The sequence below is a fragment of the Gopherus evgoodei genome, chromosome 3 (assembly GCF_007399415.2).
Source record: "Gopherus evgoodei ecotype Sinaloan lineage chromosome 3, rGopEvg1_v1.p, whole genome shotgun sequence".
NCBI lineage: Eukaryota > Metazoa > Chordata > Testudines > Testudinidae > Gopherus > Gopherus evgoodei.
In genome coordinates, this window is record NC_044324.1 from 65,386,062 (window position 1) to 65,410,827 (window position 24,766).

At 40.1% G+C, this 24,766-nt stretch overlaps 1 protein-coding gene across 1 annotated transcript in view; it reads left to right on the forward strand.

Annotated features, from left to right (window-relative positions):
• FAM135A (family with sequence similarity 135 member A) overlaps positions 1 to 24,766 on the forward strand; it is a 166,978-nt gene that overhangs the window by 47,045 nt on the left and 95,167 nt on the right. Inside the window, 4 exon segments of the mRNA XM_030555687.1 lie at positions 10,255 to 10,334; positions 20,485 to 20,624; positions 20,730 to 20,800; positions 21,276 to 21,449. Of these exon segments, the coding sequence (XP_030411547.1) occupies positions 10,255 to 10,334; positions 20,485 to 20,624; positions 20,730 to 20,800; positions 21,276 to 21,449 (465 nt within the window).

Consider the following 24,766-nt stretch of genomic DNA (forward strand, 5'->3'; position numbering starts at 1 on the left):
ATAGCAGACCAAGTTTGTAATGTTTTTACTGCTGTGTTAAGCTTTAAGTGTATTCACAGGTAATAGCTGAGAAGCATCATTACCATATTACTTGAAAGGATTTTTCCAAAAAACATACACACTATAAGTTATTACAGGGGTATTTACTAACATCAAATTTATTTTAATGTTTAATATTAACAATAACATTAGCATCAAATCTATTAAAGGTATCTTGTTATACCATGCCTTTTATGTAGGCAATTTGTTTTCTGACCAGGTACGTTCTTTATTTGCAGCTTCTTTTGTGCTGGCAGTTCTCACCTTTCTTTATCAGTTAGGTAATTTGCATCAAAACAGGCTTGGCTTTTGGATTCAAAGCCATCAGCAGAGCTCACACTCTTAACACACAGGGATCTGAAAAAGAAAACACAGCCTACTGCGGCTCTTTTTGGAGTCCTAATAGGATTTTAATTCAGCAGCACGTTTCATTTGCATTTTTTTTTACCCCTTTCTACAATATACACTGCACATGTTCTAGGGAAAATGCACATTCTTTCTGTACTATAACTTTTAAAAAACATTAGCCATATTAATTTTTACATAAGGTGTAACTGTTTGTTTTGTTCTTACAGAGTTTTCTTGTACCCTTATAAAAGTGGCAGTCTGATTACACAGAGCCATTTTAAGGCTCAATGTTTTTAACATTGCTTCTTTTTGTTTTGTGCACCTCACCTCTGCTGTTGCTTCAGACGGTCACTGTTAATTTCTTATTCTTTCATTACAGCTTTTATCTGCTATTCTTACAAAAAAACCCAACCAAACAAAAAGACTTCAGAATCTCTCCCTATTCTTCTGATTTTGACTGCCCTATTGCAGCCATGACTTGGTCTTTATTTAAAAACATTTTAATTTTTGTAAAGAATCAAGATACCCCTTAAGGGTTAAATGCTAAATCCCAAAGTCAAACAGCACTAATTACCTGGGTCTTGCAAAAAGTGAATTTTTAGTGGCACTAAAAACAAAAACAAAACCAATTTTTTTCACACCTAGAAAACAAGAGTTTTACAAACCAGATGTGTTGGTTTAGATTCTTAGAATGTTACATATTTTCACAGACAAATAGATACATACACATTTTCTTTTCCTTAACATTTCTTTACACTGCTTTGTTTTTACATAGCTTTATATATATATGGATTATTTACAGGCATTCTTCTGGAAAAAGAGCCCATTTTTCCCTGCAGAATGGCTGCAAAGAAACCAAGAATTCTTTGTCTTTAACATGGTCCCTTTTAACATTTTCCACAAAGTTTAACTGCTTAATTCTCTTCAGCCTCTGTAGAGTTAACTTTTCACTCTCTTTTCTTAAATCCCTTGTTTATGTCCCAAAATGACACCTTTATCACCTCAGGTTTCACCATTTTAAGTATTGTTCCAGGGGTTCATGCCGGCACTTACTGCTTTTCTTATTCCTGACACTATTCCCTTAGGGCTTTCAGCCTGTTTTTCAGTTTGTTTATCTGTTGCTTGCCTGCTTGTCTGGGCCCGATCCTGCTTTTTTTTCCAATGAACCGTTTGTGAGTGATATTGTGGTCATTTCACAATTTTAAAAGAAATGTTCAAGGAAAGGGACCAGGAAGGGTGGGGGCTAGTTGAGGAGCCCACCCTCCTTGCTGAATTGATAGTGGAACACTAAAGAATCAGTTTTTGAGGCAGACAACAAAGGGGAACAGAACAAGGGGCTTTTTGTCCTTTTTACAATGAGATGGGAGTATGAAGGGGGTTGGATCGATCCGGGGTTTGGAGAACAAGATAAAGGGAGCGCTCAATCTGGTGGTGGGAGAGGAGGCTTTTAATAAAGCTTTTAACTTATTATTTGAATATTTGAGAGAGGCGAGTTTTGATTTTGTCCACCTATGATTTGCCTCTTGCCACCACTGCATGAAACAATTAACCTCTCTTTCAGCCAATTTAGTTTTAGGTTGGCCGAATTTGTCCTTTAAGACATCCACTCAGTCTTTGTTTCAAGATTTTAACAGTGGCCACTGAGTTTTGGGATCCCCCTGAGTTAGCCTAGACCATTTTTTCCAGAAATTTACGGGAGTCTGGACCCTTTTTACAGGAGTCCGGACCCATCCTAAATACATAAAATGAAACAGCGTTCATTTAGGGAACGGTCCCGACTTAGACGTCTGGTTATCAGTACAGGAGGACTTCACACACCAATCACACAAGAAGGAAATTCGGGTTCTTCAGAGCGATGCCCAGTGCAACACACAAAAGGAGCCCACAGGCTACTGCCTCAGTCACCCTTGCTTTCACACCAGGGGTTTTACCCAAAGTGCGGTGCGGCTGCGATTGTGCAGATTCCACTCACTCAGACTACGGGGACAGGAACATCTTGGTCGGCCTATCCCCGGACGGAGACGGCACCCAGACTCAAACACTCCACAAGAGGACGGATAGACACAGAGACAGGACAGTCCTCAGTCCGGACAAAACACAGAAATAATTACCTGACCAGATTCCTGATGTCAGATCCCGGGATCCCTACCAGAACAGAGTGGGAACCAACAGGTTCAATGGCGTAGACCTCACTGTGGCTGTGCGCCTTTCCGCTCTAGTGGAGGACCGCTTGGGCCAAATGCCCAGGTGCCGGCTGCCATGGTAATCCTACAAAAACAGTCAGGAATCACACAGCCCTAGTGAAGACGGTTGCCATCTCGATGGAACCTCCAAATTGTCAAAGTTAGAATCAGGCCTCACAATTTGTCAGACCACTCTTTTATTAGCGCAGTGCTCCGCCAATAACACCCAGATAATGTGAGTGGCCATGCAAGACCCAAACAGTCTTATTTATACAGATAAAAGAGCGGGAATTAGACAAAGGGACAAAGAAAGCAAAACAGTAAATTTCACCAGGGGCATAGCATGCATATCCTATTTCCTTACTAACGCTTATCGATCTAAGGCTAATACTTCACCAATTGCCCTTAAATGGTGCAATTGTTCTATGTGAATGTCTGTATTCCTAACACCTGGATTGCAGCATTCCAGCGGTTTTACTTAAAGGTACAGACAGCATTTCTTTAATCCTTTCTGTTTTCACAATATAATTCATTCTGCTTTCACACCCTGAACATACCTGACATTGGTCGCAGAACAGCTCAGGGTGGCATGCTGTAGCCATTAAACTCCAGCTATACTCAAATGTGTCATCTGGAGTCTGAGGCCTTGGCTACACTCACACTTTACAGCGCTGCAACTGGGGTGTGAAAAAACACCCCCCTGAGCGCTGCAAGATACAGTGCTGTAAAGCGTCAGTGTAATGAAGGCAGCAGCGCTGGGAGAACGGCTCCCAGCGCTGCACGCTACACCCGTAAGGGATGTGGTTTACATGCAGCCTGGGAGAGCTCTCTCCCAGCGCTGCCGCTCTGACTACACTCACACTTCAAAGCGCTGCCGTGGCAGCACTCCCGCAGTGCTGCCGCGGCAGCGCTTTGAAATTCCAAATGTAGCCATACCCTCAGAATAGTTGTTGGCCATGTTGCTACTTTGTGTCTGTAGCAAGGAAGTTTTATACTTTTGGGGAATGTGGCTTGCAAAGTACAGTTCTCTTAAAAGGGGCTCTAACTATTTCTGAAAGATAAATAACACATTACACCTCCATTCTACATAGGTATGTATGAATGGTTGTTGGGCATGTTGCTATGAAAGTGGGATAGAGGTTTTTCCCTATTTGAAAACTCCCCTAGAGTAGCATAGTTAGTTGGAAAAGACCCTCTAATATTATTTTGAACTATTGCTCTGTATACCATAATGCAGTGCCTTAATGGATATTCCCATACGAAAGTTTCCAGATCAAGTATGGGTTGATTCACAGAGAATGAAATAGGTCTGCACTGTATTGAGATAGGGTAGAGTCTGTGGAAGTTTATCTGACGTCACAGACTTGGAATAACTCAGGGTGATAATCATTGAACTCCGGTCAACTCATTGACTAAGAATTTGAGTCCTGCTCTTGGTTGGCATTTGAGAATGACTGCTAGGCATAAGTGTTATATTTTTTGGTTGGGCATAAGTAGTGCAGCCTTTTCAGCTATTGTTATTATATTTTGTGTCATGTCTTAACATGGGTCATGCAAAGTTTACTGAAGATAGTGATCCCCACCTGGAAATCAGTTCATGCCCTGAATTCCTTGTGCAGTTTCTACCTCTCCCTCCCAGAATACTTAGGGTATGTATATACTAGAGCACAAAAGTGTAAATTCCTGCTTGAAAAGATATACTCGTGCTAGCTCTGATTGAGCTAGTGCGCTGAAAACTGCATGTAGCCACAGCAGCACAAACTTCAGGATGGGCTAGCTGCCCTTTGCCTTGGGTCTTGGACGGAATTGTACTTGAGGTGACTAGTAATTGGGTGGGTCTGGGAGACGTGCTGTAGTAATTGAACCTGTATTACTGCCATGTACTGTGCATTTGAGCTCTACCCTTGGCAGCAGAGAATGTGTGTTTAACAGAAATTTTTATCTCAGGGCAAAAATTCCAAGAGGAACAGTCAGAGAACACAAAATATGTCTAAGAGTGATATTCTAAAGTGCTCTAAAATCCACATGCAGAATTTATTTTACTTTATTAATCAAGAAATAAGCATAATTAAATAAAGGGATGATGAAAGCAGGTAAGTTAGTATATTCGTTCTGGGCGACTGGAACTGAGTGTTATCAAAGGAAAGCAAATCACAGGGACATTTGGTCAAGAGATTTTGCTAAGGTAAAACTTGAGTTTAGGTCAGGTGTAGCAGACTGGAGCAGCCTATTTGGCCTATGCTCAAACACTGAAGGCTTGTCTACATTTGCAAGTTAGAGCGCATTAAATCAGCCCTGGGTGCCCTAACTCCAGAAATGTCCACACTGGCAAGGCACATAGAGCTCCTGGACTTTGCAGCTGGAGTGCTCCTGGTAATCCATCTCCACGAGAAACTTAAAGTTTGCTGCGCCCTGGCTGAAATGTCCAGGTGTCAGTGTGGACGACGTCTTGCATTACTGCGCTGTGATTGGCCTCTGGAAACATCCCATAATCCCCTGAAGTCAAGTGGCCACTCTGGTCATTGTTTTGAACCTACTCCATACTGCTGCTTCAGGTCAAGTAACTCCACCAGTAAATGAAGCTTTTCTTGAACTGGCTAAAACAGTATGGCAAATCCCAGTGTCAATACCTCTTAGCGTGTAAAAGGGCAGGCAAGAAATATTATGTGCCTGCAAAAGGGTCAGAATATTTATTTATTTATACATGCAACACTGAATTAATTGGTGGCATATGCTGACAAGTACCATAACAACAACATTGTGAGTCCACCTTTCATGATAGAGACCAGAAATGTCTAGACTTAGTTGGCCTCACTGCTATATAGAGTGGTGAATTATCAAGTTCTCATTGCCGAATACAATTATATTCACTATAGTAAGTTCACACTTTTTATTGAACATCTGTTTCAGGAACAAAGAGAGCAATTCCAATCAATTATTACAGAGGATCAGCTTATTGCTAAGGCATCATTGCAAGCTTTGTTGGATGCAGAGGGTATTGCATCCCACTCAGTGGCAACAGAAACAGTGATGTGGCATACATCCTGTTCGCAATGTTCTGGAATCCCCAAAAGAATTGCAGAATATTGTCAAAGATCTCCTGTTTGATGGAACAAAGCAGTCCAGTGACATGGAAGATGAATCTCTTCATTCTTTAAAAGATTCAAGGGCAATGCTTTGCTCACTCTTGCAAATAAAAGAAAATACAGTATAAAATACAATAGTTCAGGTAGTCTGGATATCTTGTCCTGGTCCATTTCCAACTTATCATAGATCATATGACCCACCTTGAAAGGGGCCTATATTTCAGAAAAAGTGACTTTCAGCCTCTTCAATTACAGTAACACAATTTTCATCATCTTCCAACTGTCCACTGTGATACGTTGGTCAAGAGTTGTGAATCACTCTGTAACCTCTGCCACCTTCCCTTCTACTAAATGGGAAATAATCATCAAGTGACTGTTTTTTCTAATGAGGTCCAATCCTCGGCCCTATCCTATTTAACATGTTTTCAATTGCCTGGAGAAAATGTAAAATTATTATTGCCAGAGTTTGCAGATGACACAAAGGAGGAGTGGTAAATTATGAATAGGACAGGTCACTGATACATCGAGATCCATACTGCTTAATATGCTGGATGCATCCAAACACTATACATTTCAGTATGGCCAATGTAAGGTCAGACATCCAGGAACAAAGAACATAGGCCATACTTATATGATAATGGGCTCTTCAGTTTAGCAGAGAAAGGTGTAACATGACCCAATAGCTGGAAGTTGAAGCTAGACAAATTCAAACTGGAAATGAAGTGCAGATTTTTGTTAGTAGGGGTAATTGATCATTGGAACAGGTTACGAAGAATTGTGGTGAGTTCTCCATCACTGGACATTTTAAAATCCAGATAGGATGTTTTTCTAAAGTATATGCTCCTATTAAACCAAAGCTATTGGATTTTGAAGCAGGAAATAATTTGAGGGCATAACGTAAACCAGATGAACATATTCCTTTCTGGTCATATAACCTATGAATCTAAGAAAGAATGGTGACTTACCTGATAGTAATTATGGTTTTTCAAGATATCATCAATGTGAATCTCACAACCCTGTTCTCTGTCCCCTCTTTTCTGAGTCCTCAGCTACCACGGGTTTGAATTGTGAGGTAACTGAATGAGGGTCGTTGCTGGTCTTCCCTATATTCCCAAGCATGAGGAGTCATAGGGTGCATGTGTGATCTGATGGTCACAGCTGTTTAAAACAAAAAAACAGATCTTGTGCACGTGAATTGCATTCAAACCTACAATAGGATACACACTGACATCATCTCGAGGAACCATGGTTACCATAAAGTAGAGTGACTGTTATAAGCTGCATTGATCTTTTCTTTCTTAAAAAATAAGTAGCTTTTCCTTGATTACACCATATTGTGTTATCACAAATTGTTTCTGATTTCCATGTAATCTTTAAAATTTTAACTACATCGAACAGCATTTAATACAGTCAGGAAAAATTGTAAATAAGTAAAATATACAAGTTCTGACATATAGGTTACTTTTCAATAACCTGGCTTATTGATAAAAAAAATCTATTATGATGTTAATCTTTAATTATCCATACAATTTTTAGACCTTAAAGGTCACCTACAAAGTTTTATCTTTTTATTTTTATTTGGTTATTTTCAGTTTGAGATGTTGTGTACATCTTGTGGTAGATAGGAGGTAAATTCATGCACACATTTGCATCTGATTTATGAAGAAATGTAAGGATACCTAGGTTATCTGGTGAACTGTGCTAGACAAGTAATAGGTCCTTGCCTTGCAATATTGTAATCTAGAGGCACAAGCAGGTGCAGTACAGTAGAGTACTTAAACAGAGCATCATAATTGAAATGCTTCATGGAATGGTTGGGTGTTAGAAATTATTTTGAAAATAGAGCTGGAAGGAGCTTGGCATAAATTAGTTGGGAAACTGAACCAAGCATACAGAGAGAAGGCACAAAGTCAGGAAAAATGGGAGTGGGCGAAAGAGGCAAAGGGGAGTGGTCAGGAGTGGAAGCTTGGGTGGAGCAAAGAGAGGGTGTGAGAGATAAAGGCAACAAAATAGGTTATAAGTGAGGAGGGTATAGTTTTCTTTAGTCTGGCAAATAATGTAACATTTCTTTTAGAGTTTCTAGGTTATGCATATATCTCAGTGACTGGAATACCTTTTCACATTGTAGCTCTTTGTCTGCAGCTAGATCTTTAATATTCACAGTACTGTATTTTCAAATCAGTAAGGCAGTGTACTGGTGCACAGTTTTGGTAAATAGAGTGAGTGTGTTTGTGTGTGTGCTCGTGCATACAGATGTTCACATCATTATAGTTAAGTCATTACTTACTTCAAAAATCGGGATGAGATTTTAATTTAATGTTTACATATTTTGCCCTGAGCTGAACCCCTACAGGATTTTGATATTAAATGAGAAGATAAATGTTTTATGTATTAAAAACTACTTAAAGTATAAGTAGCTGAGTATCATGAGGCCACCTGTCTTCAAAACAAACAAACAACCCTCTTCAGTAAGCTAAATTGAACTACATAGTGTAGGTAATGGTATGTGGCGTTTTCCTGAATTGGAAGTGAGTAATGGAAGGAAAAGTAAAGATGATGCAATGTATTTTTCATTTAATCAATTTAACCCTATACCGGAACCCCACTGACTGCTAAAGTTACCTACATGCCTCCAGCTTCCATCCAGGACATACCACACGATCCATTGTCTACAGCCATGCTCTAAGATACAACCGCATTTGCTCCAATTCCTCAGACAGAGATAAACATCTACAAGATCTCTGTCAAGCATTCTTAAAACTACAGTACCCACCTGCTGAAGTGAAAAAACAGATTGAAGTGAAAAAACAGATTGACAGAGCCAGAAGAGTACCCAGAAGCCACCTACTACAGGACAGGCCCAACAAAGAAAATAACAGAATGCCACTAGCTATCACCTACAGCCCCCAACTAAAACCTCTCCAGCGCATCATCAAAGATCTACAACCTATCCTGAAAGATTATCCCTCACTCTCACAGATCTTGGAGACAGACCAGTCCTCGCTTACAGACAACCTCCCAACCTGAAGCAAATCCTCACCAGCAACCGCACACCATACAACATAAACGCGAACCCAGAAACCTATCCTTGCAACGAAGCCCGATGCCAGCTCTGTCCACATATCTATTCAAGTGACACTATCATAGGACCTAATCACATCAGCCATGCCATCAGGGGCTCATTCACCTGCACATCTACCAACGTGACATATACCATCAATGTGCCAGCAATGCCTCTCTGCCATGTACATTGGCCAAACCGGACAGTCTCTGTGCAAAAGAATAAATTGACACAAATCTGACATCAGGAATCATAACATTCAAAAACCAGTGGGAGAACACTTCAACCTCTCTAACCACTCAGTGACAGACTTGAAGGTGGCAATTTTGCAACCAAAAAACTTCAAAAACAGACTCCAAAGAGAGACTGCTGAACTCGAATTTATATGCAAATTAGATACAATTAACTTAGGTTTAAACAGAGACTGGGAATGGTTGGGTCATTACACTAATTGAATCTATTTTCCTAAGTTAAGTTCTCCTCACACCTTCTACATGTCCTCTCAATTATTACTTCAAAGGTTTTTTTTCTCTTGCTGATGATAGCTCATCTCAATTGATTGGCCTCTTCCAGTTGGTATGTGTACTTCCACCTTTTCATGTTCTCTGTATGTATAAATATCTTCTGTCTGTGTGTTCCATTCTGTGCATCCGAAGAAGTGGGCTGTAGCCCACGAAAGCTTATGCTGAAATAAATTTGTTAATCTCTAAGGTGCCACAAGTACTCCTGTTCTTTTTGTGCCTCTGAGATTCTATGAAGAAGCTTCTGCTATGGGCATGTTATTCCTTACTTGTCCTCTGTAGAGCTTTTTGCACCTTCCTGAGAAGCACCTTGTCCTAGAGATGGGATACTAGACTAGACAGAACACTGGGCTGAATGCAATGTGACAGTTCCGAAGTTATGTGCTATATAAAAATAGAGGTAGACGCAGTCCTTGTCCTAAAGAGATTATAATCTGATAATGAGCTGGTTTAAATGTAAAACCTACCCTTCAGTCTAGTCTTTCCATGATGATGAAAATTGGGAATAGACAGAACAAAGATCATGTAGTATACTTTTAGACTCTTATGTCATGGTGATGGGATCAGCCAGAGTTCAGTAGATTAAAAGCAAAATTGAAGATATATTTTCTTGAGCTATTTTGACCAAAAACCAAATCAGTATCAGTAAGGAACTAGAATGGGATAGAGGCACTAATAAAATAGGGAAGAGAGAACCAGAAGATGAAATAAAGATGGAAACGAATTGTATAATTTAGGTTTCAGAATGTATTTGCGTTTTCTGCCTATCCTTATAGATAATGGTATGTAATCATGTGGATAATAAAAGAAAGTTACAATTGTAATCTCACATTTTAAGGTTTGAAATTTTCTCTCCCCCATCCTCCCCACTTTTTAAAGTGTGAAACTTAAAGAAGATCACGAAAGGAAAATATGTATTTTGTATTAGAATTTTTGTGTCTCTGTATATTCGTAAATATATGAGAGTGACTGTTTATTTCATAGTTTACAAATGATTTTTTGGTCTCTTTCTTTAGTTTTTACCAAATTCGTGCATCTATGAAAATCCCTCCAAGAGTTCCACACAAATTAGAAGCCAGCTTGTTACCTGTGACAGGTAAGTACAGGACTTTTTGTAGTTAGTGTAGTCTAGTTTGACTACATTAATTAAGAGGGCATCTCCAGGATTTTTAGGTGCAGAGTCTGACTTGCTTTAAATTATTATAAGCTAAATGCCAGCACTGCTTCACATTCCTCATTTCGTAATTTTTTAAAAAAATCTGTAATAGTAACTGAGAATAAAGTCTCTTTTTGTGCTGGCCTGTGTAAATTATGTGCCTTGTTCATCTTCACAGAACTATTCATTGAAGCTGACTGTATACTCTATTACTGGAAATGATACAGGAGAAACAAAACAGCTTGACTTTCAGATTTTGTGTTGAGTTTGCAGGGCTGCCAGGTAGAAAGACATCTTTTTGCTTGTAAAGTGAGCAAATTTAATGTGGACTCACTGAGAGACCTCAATTGCCATGACTTTATTAAAAGTAACTAAAGTAACTTTAAGTGGAACCACACTTCAGAGGGAAAATGTTCTGATATACTTATGAGATTAGAATTTTAGTCCATTTGTTTGTATAATTATCGTTGCCTTTATGTAATACTATATATATTACATTATTCTGATGAAAAGGAATTTAGTGCCCCTGGCATAAACCTTGAAAGTCAAGAGTACAACATAGCTCTAAAGTGGGGAAGGAGAGTCAGGGTAGCCCTACTGACATAGCTTTTAACAATACCATCTAAATAGCTGTTTCCTAAAGTCTTCCTCCCCACACCCAGTCCCAGTCTCTTTTTCCAGTCAGTCTGTCTCCCCTCCTCCATCTCCTTGTCCAATCTGTGTTGCCCAGTCTCTTTGCAAAACAAGTCCCAGCCTTCCTCCCCTGCAACCCTACTCCTGGTCCTAGCCTCTTTGTCCAGCCAGTTCCAGTCTTCTCCCCAACCTAGCTCCCAGTGCCAGTTTCCCACTCCCTCCCCAAGAGATTTTAGTCCCAGTCTCTCCACCCACTCAACCCCACGCTCCCTGACCCAATCTAATGCCTTTCTCCTCCTCACCCCACACTCCAGTCCAGCTCTTGTCAGCTGAATCAGGCAGCAGTCCTCCTCCATGCTTGCTTGGATGTAAGCAAGGGGCTCACTGAGAGCTTAGGGGAGGCAGGCTTCCTGCTTTCAGTTCCGGTGCTTTGGTCCAGCCCAGCCTGTTGCCTACAGCTCCAGTTTCAGATACGGTCTGGCTCAGCCCTGGGCTGATGGACTGTCATGGCATAACCCCCACTCTGAACCTTAGCGTCCAAAAGATGGGGTACCAGCAAGAATCCCCCTAAGCTTAATTACCAGCTTAGATCTTGTAGTGCTGCCACCAACCAGGACTTGCAGTGCCTGGTAAACTCTGGTCCCCCCAAAACCTTCTCAGAGGACCCCAGGACCCAGACCCCCTGGATCTTACACAAGGAAAGTAAACCCTTTCCCCCACTGTTGCCTCTCCCAGGCTTTCCCTCCCTGGGTTACCCTGGAAGATCACTGTGATTCAAACTCCTTGAATTTTAAAACAAGAGACTTTCCCCCTCCTCTTTTCCCCTCCCCAAGAGGTAATACAGATTCAAGCTCCGTGAATCTAAAACAGAGGGATTCCACCTTCCCCCTCTCCCTTCTCTCTCCCTGTCTCCCACGAATTCCCTGGTGAGTACAAACTCAATTCCCTTGAGCCTCAACAAGGGGAAAAAATCAATCAGGTCTTAAAAAGAAAAACTTTTAATGAAAGGAAAAAAAGTAAAAGATGTCACTGTAATTTAGATGGTAAATGTTACAGGGTCTTTCAGCTTATAGACACTAGAGAGGAGCCCGCCCCCCAGCACAAATACACATTAAAATCATTCCAGCAAAATACACATTTGCAAATAAAGAAAACAATCAAAAAGACTAAACCGCCTTCTACTGGTACTTACTATTTGAATAGAAAATTAGAGAGCCTGTAGGTATGTCTGGTTACTCTCAGAATCAGAGAGAACAACAGACAAACAACACAAAACAAAGACTTTCCTCCACGGAGATTTGAAAGTATCTTGTCTTCTGATTAGTCCTCTGGTCAGGTGGTCCAGGTTCACTGCTTGTAACCCTTTACAGGTAAAAGAGACATTAACCCCTTATCTGTTTATGACATAGACTCTTCAAGGAAGTTTTGTTTTGAAGCTCTAGCTACTCTCTACTGAGCATGTACAAACTGCAGTTTTTCCACACACTTATAACTTGGCCAAATGTGGGTGCCAAAAGGCACATGGCTGACATACACACATATACTCTCACAAAAAAGCTTCCCCTCCCCAAATGAACCTGGCCAAATTTCAGATCTCTGCTTCAAAGCATGCGGGTGCTGAATCTTCTCAAAGAAAAGGTTGCCTGAATTTAATATGTGCAAAACAATGTATTTTCTTTAACCTCATTCTTGCGAATAGGTGACTCATTATTGCTGAAATTTCCCAAAACAGGTCAGCCTGAGGCTGACAATTAGCATGTAAAATTTCAGCCCAAATGGTTAAAGTTGGGCAAAGTTATAAGCAATTGTAAATAGGTTTTGCAATAGGAAGTATGAGGCAACCTTAATAGGTGGTGTTACCTCTCCTGCTTATAATTATTAATGGGCACTATTCATAGATTTTAAACTCGGGATTATTGTGATCATCTAGTTTGACCTCCTGCATAAAACAAGCCTGAGGATTTCCTTCAATTAATTCCTGCTTTAAGTTCAGTAGCTTTAGTTTTAACTAGAACATATCTTTTAGAAAAAATATCGAATCTTGATTAAAAAATTTCTGGTGATGGAGAATCCACCACAACCCTTAGTAAATTGTTCCAATGATTAATTACTCCCACTGTTAAAAATTTCCACCTTATTTCTATCTGAATTTGTTTAACTTCAATTTCCAACCATTGGATCGCATTATACCTTTCTCTGCTGCAATAAAAAGCCCTCTTATATAAATTTCTGTTCTGAAAATAGATTCTTATGTAGTGATTTCATCACAGAGTATAAAAGTCTCTTTATTGAGCTAAATAGTTTGAGCTCCCTGAGTCTGTCACTGTAAGGCAGGTTCTTTAATCTTTTAATCATTCTCATGGTTCTTCTCTGAACCGTCTCCAATTTATCAACATCCTTCATGAATTTGGGACACCGTATTCCAGTAGCAATTATACCAGTGCTGAAGACAGAGGTACTATAATCTCCCTACTCCTACTTGAGCTTCTCTTATACATTCAAGGATTGCATTAGCCTTTCTGGCCACAGCATCGTGCTGGGAGCTCATGTTCAGTTGATTATCCTCATAACTCCAAGAGTTGTTGCTTCCCATGGTAGAGTCCCCTATACTGTAACTATGGTCTATGTTCTTTGTTCCTAAATGGCTGACCTTATATTTGGCTGTATTGAAATGCATATTATTTGCTTGTGCCCATCTTACCTAGTGATTCAGATCACTCTGTATCCGTGACTTGTTCTCTTCATTATTTGCCATTCCCGCAATCTTTGTGTCATGTGCAAACTTTATCAGATTTTATATTTTCTTCCAGATTATTGATAAAAATGTTAAATAGTGTAGTACTAAGAACCCAACCCTTAGAACCCCACTAGAAACACAGCTGTTTATTGATGATTCCCCATCTACAATTAGATTTAGAGACCTATCGGTTAGCAATCCATTTAATGTGTGCCATGTTGAATTCCTAACATGTTTGCTTAATACTTTCCATTTTAAGACCCCGTTTTCAGTTGCTTATAACTTGGTCAAATTTTAACTGTTTGAGCAGAAATTTTCCATGTAGGGTATCTGCCTCAGACTGAAATTTTTTGTTGTTGTTGTTGAACGTTTCAACTACAACAGTGAAGCTGTGTCTGAGCTGCAGGCTCTAAGGTCAGAAGGGGCCATCATGATCATCTAGTCTGACCTCCTTCATACTGCAGGCCACAGAACCTCACTCACTCTTCCTATAATAGACCCAGAACCTCTGGCTGAGTCACTGAAGTTCTCATATCATGATTTAAAGAATTACAAGTTACAGAGAATCCACCATTTTCTCTAGTTTAAACCTGCAAGTGACCCGTGCTGCAGAGGAAAACAAAAAAAACCCAGGGTCTCTGAGGGAAAATTCCTACCAACCCCAAATATGGCTATCAGTTGGAACCTGAGCATGTGAACAAGACCCACTAGCCAGACACCTGGAAAAGAATTCTCTGTAGTAACTCAGAGACTTCCCCATCTTCAACCATTGGGTTTTTTTTTGCTACTAGCAGTCATAGATGAGCTGCATGCCATTGTAGGCATCTCATCATACCATGCACTCCATAAATTTATCACGCTTAGTCTTGAAGCTGGTTAGGTTTTTTGTCCCCACTTCTCCCCCTGGAAGGCTATTCCAGAACTTCTCTCCTCTGATAGTTAGGAACCTTCATCTAATTTCAAGCCTAAACTTGTTGATGGCCTGTTTATTCTTGTGTCAACATTAGCGCTTAACTTACATAACTCCTCTCCCTCCCTGATATTTATCCCTCTGATGTGTTTATAGAGAGTAATCATATCTCCCCTCAGTCTTCTTTTGATTAGGCTAAACAAGCCAAGCTCCTTAAGTCTCCGCTCCTAAGGTAGGTTTTCCATTCCTCTGATCATTCTAGTAGCCTTTCTCATCATTTGTCCCAGTTTGAATTCATCTTTTTTAAACATGGGAGTCCAGAGTTGCACACAGTATTCCAGATGGGGTTTCACAAGTGCCTTGTATAATGGCAATAACACTTCCCTATCTCTACTGGAAATACCTCGCCTAATGCATTCTAGGATCACATTAACCTTTTTCGTGGCCCCATCACACTGGCAGTTCATAGTTATCCTGTGATTAACCAATATACCCAGGTCTTTCTCCTCTTCTGTAGCTTCTAACTGATATGTCCCCAGCTTATAGGAAAAATGTTTGTTATTAATCCCTAAGTGCATGACTTTGCACTATTAAATTTCATCTCGTTTCTATTACTCCAGTTTTCACGGTCCTCCAGATCTTCTTGTATAATGTTCCGTTTTTCTGTATTGGCAATAACTCCTAACTTTGTGTCATCTGCAGATTTTATTAGCAGACTCCTTCCTTTTGTGCCAAGGTCATGGATGAAAATGCTAAATAAGATTGGTCCAGAGACTAATCCCTGGGAAAGCCCACTAGTAACTTCCCTCCAGGCTGATAGTTCACCTTTCAGTATGACCCATTGTAGTCTCCCCTTTAACTAGTTCCTCATACACCTTTCAATTCTCACACTGTATTAATTTGCATCTTCTTCAATTTAACTAATTTCCCATGTGGAGTTGTATCAGTACCTTACTAAAATCCAGGTAAATTAGATCTACTGCATTTCCTTTGTCTAAAAAATCAGTTATCTTCTCAAAGAAAGAGATCAGATTGGTCTCGTATAATCTACCTTTTGTAAAACCATGTTGTATTTTATTGCAACTACCGTCAACCTCTATTTCCTTAACTACTTTCTCTTTCAAAATTTGTTTGAAGACCTTGCATATATTTGAGATCACACTAATGAGCCTGTAGTTTTCCAGATCGTGTTTTTCCCCTTTCTTAAAAATAGATACTATATTAGCAATTTTGTATCTAGTGCATGGTGTGGATAGTGTTTCCAGCCAAGAAGGTTTGAGCCTGCACATTGAACAAGGAGGATAAAAAGAAATGCTGAATAACTACCCATTCATTGAATGGGGAAGAGAGTCTTGTGAAAGTAATAGTATGTGTAAGTAAAGACTGTGTCATTATTAGGCTTGGAAGGATTAGTTTTTTATTGGTAAATGTAGCTAAATATCAGTTTCACCACCCACACTCATTAATTTCATCAATATTGATCAAAATTTACAGCAAAGAAAAGTATGAAAAACCTGCTTGAAAACTTCCTAGAGTTTGATTTAAGACTATTTACTTCATATATTTTGACACGTGATGTTGACAATCATTTGTTTTTTAATGTTTATAAAGTTTTAACTTTTTGAATCTCAACGTCTAAAGAGCCTTCATTAAGTAATTATTGTCTTACACTACCGTAATTTCCTGCAACTGTGAAAATTTAAATTGATTTTAAAAAATTAAAAACATGGATATTATCAAACGAAGTTCAAAGAAAATAAAAATCAAATTCTAACAAGCCTAGTCCATAATGGCTCAGTGGGGACAAATTAAGTTTGCATGAGCAACCATAATTATAGTATTTCCTAATAATTCCTGACTTTGTAACTTTAACGTTCTTTTAATGTATGTTTTGTAGACATAATATTAAAGAAATGCCCAAGGACCTCAATCAAGCTTGAGTCTCATTGTGCATTGTACTATATATACACACATGGAAATACACAGTTCCTCTTTTTTAGAGTTTACAATCTAAGACCAGTTGTTATATAAAGGATGTGTGGAAAGGGATACAATCATATGCCCTGGGAATTGTTCTAACATTATTAGCGCCTACTATCCCAGTCTAATAAATCTGGACAGTTTTAATTCAGTAGCTGCTCTGAGTCCCTCCTGTTGTGTGGAAATTGCTTGTTATTTTGAGGAGAAGATTAATCAGATTAGGGATAGTCTGTCTGCTTCCATGTTGGTACAAGAATGAATAAATTCTCCACTGATTTTGTTCAGTGATTCCCTAGTTTGACCTTTCAGTCTCCCCCACTCTGAAGCTGCATTACCCACAGGAATTAACCCCCTGGAGTATATCTAAGGTTGTTGAGAGACTAGTCTGAAGAGTCCATAGTTACTTTTTTTTTTTTTTAAGTATCTGCCTGGGTATCAAAGGAGTAGTTTCTTTCTCTGACAATACTGCCAAGACTTGTGTGAAGTCTGTCAAGTCCTCTGTCACATTGGGTTCCATACATAGGTAACGGGTCTCGCTCACAATCACTGCTCTTTGAGTTTTATTTTATTATTTATTTATTTATTTATTTATTAATGGGGAGGAATGAGGAGAGGGAACTGTCCCAGTCATGTAAATGTGAGGGAGGATGATACAGTAATGATGATGCATAGGCCCCTACTTGATGACTGGGCTTGAGGAAAGAGCCCAAAAGGACTCTTCACAGGAATATGTGTTTGTAACAGAATGGTTTGCGTGTGGGCTGGAGAGCCTGGGGCTAAACCAGCCCTGATTACAAGATGAGCCTTCCGTAAGTGAAATCAGGGGATTCCAATATAAAAGGTAGCAGGAAGCTGCAAAGGAGTGTGGTTGAGAGAGTAACTGAAACTGCCAAAGGCTGTAAACATGACAGAAATCTGTGGAAGTTCAGGAGAAAGCTCTCCAGGCAAGGGAGCCTATGAGAGACCCTGCCCAAGAAGCAGGGCTGAGACTGCAGTAGCCTGCCTGAAAAGGCCTCTGGAGAAGGACAAACTCCAGACAAGAGGTACTGGGAAGTAGGGGTGTCAATATCATTTAAAAAGTTAACCGTTTAAACGATTAAAAATATTTTGTTTAAGTGGTTAACCGATCAAAGGGCTGACTGGCACGGCTGGGGCTGAGGGCTGATCTGGCTGGCACGGCTGGGGCTGGACTCGATCTCTCAAAGGTTACTGAAGCCAATCTGGGAGATTTTAGGCTGCTAAAAGTCCAGCAGCATAGCAGGGCTAAGGCAGGCTCCCTACTTGCCCTGACTTCTTGCAGTTCCTGGAAGTGGCCAGCATGTCCCTGTGGCCCCTTGGCACAGGCAGGCCCAGGGGGTCTCTGCACTCCCCCACTCCCAGCGCCAACTCCGCAGCTCCCATTGACTGGGAACCGTGGCCAATGGGAGCTGTGTGGCCGGCTCCTGCGGGCGGGGGCAACATGCACAGCTGCCTGGCTGTCCCTGAGCCTAGGAGCTACTGCTGGACATGCCACCACTTCCAGGAGCCGCCCCAGGTAAGCACCTCCCAGCTGGAGCCCGCACTCTGAACCCCCTTCAGCACCCCAACCCCCTGTCCCAGCCCTAAGTCCCCTCTCACACACAAACTCCTTCCCAGAGTTCACCCCTCCATACCCCAACCTCCTGCCCCAGCCCTGAGCCCCCTCCTGCACCCAAACTCTTATACCCCAACCCCTTGCCCCAGGCTCATCCCCCTCCCACACTTCACACACCTCGGCCCCAGCGCAGAGCTCGCATCTCCTCCTGCACCTCAATTCCCTGCCTCAGCCCGGTGAAAGTGAGTGAGGCTGGGGGAGAGCGACAACTGAGGGAGGTGGGCTGGAGTGAACAGGGGCGAGGCCTTGGAGAAGGGGCAGGGCAGGGGCATGGCCTTGGGGGAGTGGTGGGGAAGGGGGCTAGGAAAGGCTGTTTGGATTTGTGTAATTAGACAGTTGTCAACCCTAGGTGCTGGAAAGTGACTTCAAGTTATGAGGGAGTGCTCGTGGTACTACATTGTGTTTGTCCATGTGTGGACTTTAAAGATTCTTCTTTGCTGACTGTTGGTCTGCCTTGAAAGAATCTGTTCTTTCTCACCACCAAACTCATGTACGGTCAAGGCATCCTCAGCATCATTCTCCTATACCATTCTGGATTGGTGCAGTCTATAAAAGGGACAAGATTTGGGCAGCTGTGTAAAGCTGAAAATGTGACTCATTGTGAAGTCATTGTCAATGGCGACTATCCCTTGGGATTGATAGGATGCAGCTTGTATAGCTGTTTAATCCAAGAAGAATGCAGAGAGCTTGCAGGGCAGGAGACAGAGAACTTGAATTTGAGTTGGATAGAGCTCATAGCAATAACAAATGTAACCTGAGTATGTAGATATAAACACTCCAATGAACTAATACTTACCTTTGCATCTAGTTCCTGATAGATTGCAAAAGGCAAAACTAAAATTTTATGGGGGTTATAAAAGGGCATTGTCTGCCACACTCACAGAATCTAGAAGTGGAAAACATCTATTAGGATACTGCCGTCTGCCCGTTGAGGATTGTTCCTTATTGCATAGTAGTGCTCTTACTCGTATTTTGCCTATTCTAGTTTTAAGTGTATTTCCTTGGTCATTATTCAATAGGCTAATGCATTTCACTATCAGTAAATATTTGCTTTTAAAATTGTATCTCATTTACTCCTACCTAAATCCCTTCTGTTTGTTGAATGAATCCTCTACCTTCTGGTCACACCCTTCAAATATTTGTAGACTGTTCATTACTTACTCAACTTTTTAAATCTTTCCTTTCAAGTCAGTCTCTCCACTTCTCTAACCATCCTTGTCATATTTCTGTTCATGCATTTTCTTCAGTCCATCTTGTCCTTAAAGTAAATGTGCCATATTGAACAGATATAAGACTTGGATGTGATGTAATGTAGTCAGAATAACATGCACAGAATTGGAAGTCAAGAACACCTACTTTCTAATTCCAGATCATCCACTGATTTATTCGGTAGCTTTGGTCAAGTTACTTAACCTCTCTGCCTGAATTTTGCCAACTCTAAAATGTGGGTAATACATAACTGTATTACTCAGGATGCTGAGAGGACTGATTACTTAAAGTTTGTAAAACAATATGGAGATGAAAAGTGCTAAGTATCGTTGCTTTGAAGATTCAGGCAACCTCAGTGTGCTTCTCATCTTTACATTTCACTACCTTATTTGGTTTATTAATTAGGCAAAAATAGTTTAGTGTCCAAATTTTTTATCAGTAGTACATATTTGTATATGATTGAAGAATTTAATTGTACTGTTTGTTTATGATTTCCAATGAGAAAAAAAGGCATGAGACTGTTGGCTCTTATAAGGGAACAAAGAGGAAGTAATATATTACAGGTTTAGCAAACATTTAACTGCCTTCTTCTCATTTTAAATCACTCCCGAAGAATCACTTCTAAACCAGTGCCACAAGAAGTGAATCAACAAATACACTTGTATGTTACATTATATAATATAATTTTTCTTTAAAAAAAATCTGACTGCACTGTGTTACACCTTTGCTCAGTAACTCTGTAGTCTGATTGCTGTAACCTCCTGTTCTTCCTGCAGTGTCCTCTCTCCCTGGTTTTACTGGCTCACTTCATTGCATCATATCTGAAATTAGATAGAAATTCTTTGAGATTAGGACCTTGGCTGCAGTAAGGTGTCTAGCACACATTTAGATGTTGTAAAATAATAATAGGTTTCAAAGTAGAACAAAAGAATATTTTCATTATCTGCACTGTATTCTTTTAAAACTTCAATGTCTGCTTGATTTTCAGGTACTGATCTTGCCTTTCCAGCTTCAGTCCATGACAATGTAATTTGCAGTAAAACATTTCAAATTCTTTACAAAAATGAGGAGGTTTCTGTGAATGATGTTATGATCTTCAAAATTAAAATGCTCTTAGATGAACGGAAGGTAATCTGTCATTCAAGTATATTTAACTATTCAGATACTTCAGTTCTTTTCGGCATAATTTGCAAAATACTAAACATAATTGTCATGTTTTTAACTCCTTTTCAGATTGAAGAATCCCTTAATGAAATGAATTTCTTGCTATCCTTAGATCTACACTTCACAGACACAGATTATTCGTAAGTTTAAAAATAATCTATATTTTATTAAATAATTGAAATGCCTGTTAACTGCTTTTTTAAATGGAGAGATTAAAATTATAAAATGGTACATACAAAATATTGCTCAAACATTTTTAAAATCTACAATGCTTAATTTATTTTAAATCAGCTATTCATATATAAGAAGTTTATTTGTATAGGCAAGGATATCTGGTTAATCTCTTGAGACAGATTGCAGACTTTAATTACTGGGTTTAGGAGAGATTCCTTGTTTACCTATTCATCCTGCTGTTCCCTTTTAGAGATGTAATTATATTTATACATGATATGGTATAAAATAATACTATATTTAATATATTAAAGTTATTGAAGACCAATATGGCTATGGCCTTGTGTTGTTTAAATAATGGCTTGCTGTTTCTTGTATTGCGGATTTTAGTATTGGATGACTTAAAACATTGTTCCAGTAATTACCCTTTTTTTTTTCCCCAAGGCCAGATGATCTGAGCACACTGCAACTAATTAGTAGCCGAACTCTAAAGTTGCACTTTAGCTTACACCAGGGCCTTCATCACTACGTTAATGTTATGTTTGATTACTTCCACCTCTCCGTCATATCTGTTACAGTCCATGCTTCTTTGGTTGCTCTACACCAGCCATTGATAAGGTAATATCCCATTAATAAGATTCAGTTAATGTATTGGATTATTAGTTATTGTAACTTACTTGAGAGTTTTGATGAGAATGAATGTAATACTTAGAGTAAGTTTATGTATATGATGTATTGTGCTTTATGATGTTTTAGATTAGAAGCTGTTTTGGTGTTTTTTTGTTTTTTTCCCCTAAAACTGTGAAATTTTAAATTCTAGTTTGTGCTAGAATAAAAGGAGTGCAGGTGGTAAAACACAGATAACTACAATAATTTAATACACCCAAGAGAAAAGAAGTAGAGAGCAAGCACTATCATCCTCTGCTAGTGTTCATACAATCTGTAGTTAGGGTGAAGTGATCTCTATTCATTTTATTTATCTTTTTTATCCATGGGTTGAATTGAGCTGATGCTCAGCGGCTTCTTGAGATAGTACTCTTTCCTGATTTCTACACTTTGTACTACAGAATCTGCTTTCATTTTTTTTATTACATCTCTAGCCTTCGTAGATGTGAAGAAAAGCTATATAATGTGAACACAGTATAAACAGTATGGTAGTGTCTTTTTGAGTGTTCAGGCAGTTGAAAAAGTAGCTGAGGCATAAACTTCCATTGATTATTTAAATTGACCGTTAACTCTGAAGCATAGTGATGACACGATCCACATCAGCTTTAACTAGTACATAGATTAACAAAGGATATGCCGGAAAGAAGAAGGATAACCCTGTTATGAATTGAGCATAGTCTACTGCACGTGATGCTTCATTTTGTCCTGGGTGGAGGAGCTTAGCTCATGGACAGAACTTGGGAGAGTAACACCACTTTTTCCCCCCACAGTGTTATGTTATAATTATTTTTTGCAGGAAGACACTGTGGAATAATGAATAAAGGAGTATGTGGGCTTGTACATTCTCATTCCAGCAGTGTTTGGAGTGACCCTGTATTTGGTGGTATTCTTTACTGGTACCTTTCTGATGGCCTTACCAATATGTGTTAAATTAAAGTGTTTCTTTTAAGAGTTTATTTTTCTTATTTACGTGCCCATACGAAACTTACATTTTAGTAATCTAACTGATGGAGCTTTAAAAGTGTTCTGTTAGGCTGTCTGCAGCTGTGGAAAAACCTACAAACAAGCCTCTTTTTTTTTTTTTTTTTTAAGTAGTATATATATATTTATGCAAACAGGTAAACCAAGCTACTAATGCCAAATTAACAAAACAACCATCTATTTCTCTTCTCCCCCACCACAAATAAGCAAAATCATGCTCTGTAGCTTACATTTATATTCTACATCTGTACTATTGTGACTCAACAGCAAAAACAGGACTCAGCTGAGCAGCTTTTACCATTATTGCAGTCAGAGAACCTACTGAATGGTTTTATTTGAATATTATTTGTATTACAATAGTACCTAGATGTCCCAAATGAGAGCAAGGTCTTATTGTGCTTGGTGCTGTACATATACATTTTAAAAGACTATATCTCCCTTTGTCTTGTCTATTTAGAAAGAAAGTATTGTTTCCCTTGCCATTACAAAGATCAGAACTGAGGAAAGAAACATTAAGGGTATGTCTATACTGCACACTCCTTACAGCAATGTGTAGAGTACATACACTGCATGTCCCTCTAGAATGTTTGTAAATAGCAACGTAGACAGTGCGGCACTGCATATGTGAGTAAAGACGTACCAGAACCCTTAGGGTATGTACTCTACATGGTTCTCTATGCTCTCAAGTAGTGCCTCTCCTGTGTATCCTGCTATTTTTAGCAGTGTAGTATCCTGCTTCTTCCCCACTGTGAGAGCCTTTCCTCACTTTCAGAGTCTCTCTTTGTGTTGGGGAAAGGCTCTGGCAGCTCCCTGCTGCCAGAGCCTTTTTCTGCTTCAGGGAGCTGCAAGACCCTTCCCCTGCTACCTCGCCATTGCCAGAGACCTTCACTAACTTGTGTAACTACAAGTCACAGTGTGGATGAAGCTTGCTTTTCATTCTGGTGTGTCGCTACAACTACAGTAACTCCTCACTTAATATTGTCGTTATGTTCCTGAAAAATGCTACTTTAAGAGAAACGATGTTAAGTGAATCCAATTTCCCCGTAAGAATTAATGTAAATCTGGGGGTTAGGTCCCAGGGAAAATTTTTTCACTAGACAGACAGACACAAACACACACACACACACACACACAGTATAAGTTTTAAGCAAACAATTTAATAGTGTACACAGCAATGATGATTGTGACGCTTGATTGAGTTGGTGAAGTGAGAAGGTGGAAGAGGGTGGGATATTGTTGCTAAATGTTGAACTAGCACTCAGATAAAAACAACAAGGAGTCCGATGGCACCTTAAAGACTAACAGATTTATTTGGGCATAAGCTTTCGAAGGTAAAAAATCTCACTTCTTCAGATGCATCTGATGGTAAATTTTTGTGGATACAAGCTAACATGGCTACCCCCTGATACTTAGCACTCGGATGAGCCCTTAAGTGTTAACGCGTTGTTAATATAGCCTCACACTCTACAAAGCAGCACAAATTGAGGGAGAAAACACAATAGATGCATGGCAGTGGCCACAAACATTCCTTGCGGAAACTGAACATGATGATGAACCCACGCTATACAATTGAAGCACATCAATTCCCTCCACTTTCCAAAGTGCTGGGTGGTGCATGTGTGTGTGAGAGAGACATACTGTGTGTGTGTGTGTGTGTGTGTGTGTGTGTGTGTGTGTGTGTGTGTGTGTGTGTGTGTGTGTGTGTGTGTGTGTGTGTGTGTGTGTGTGTGACAGAGACGCACATTGCCCTTTTAAGTACTCTGACCCCACTCTAAGCACACTGCCTTATTAAGGAGATCAGCAAGTTGAGAGAGCAACTGCTGCCAGCAAGCTCCCTCCATCCTGAGTCCTGTTGTGTGTCCCCCACCGCTCTGTGGAGATGGGATACAGGAGCAGGGACAGGGGGACACTCTGACATCAGCACCCCTCTCCCCCTGCGTCCCCTGCACAGCAAGCAGGAGGCTCCCGGGAGCAGCTCCAAGGCAGAGCGCAGGAGCTGCACATGGCAGTGGGAGGAGGGACACCAGAACGGCCTGGCAATTGATGGCCTGCTGGGCAGTTGCCGCACAGGGAACTTAGGGGAGCTTATAGGGGGCTGCCGTCCCACCCTGGTTCCAAGCCCCCACCAGCTAGCTCCAACAGGCTGCTGTTCCTGCAAGCAGTGAACAAAGCAGGCGGCAGCCAAACAATGTTATAAGGGAGCATTGAGCAACTTTAAATGAGCATGTTTTCTAATAGATCAGCGACGTAACAGCGTTAACCAGGATGACATTAAGTGAGGAGTTAAC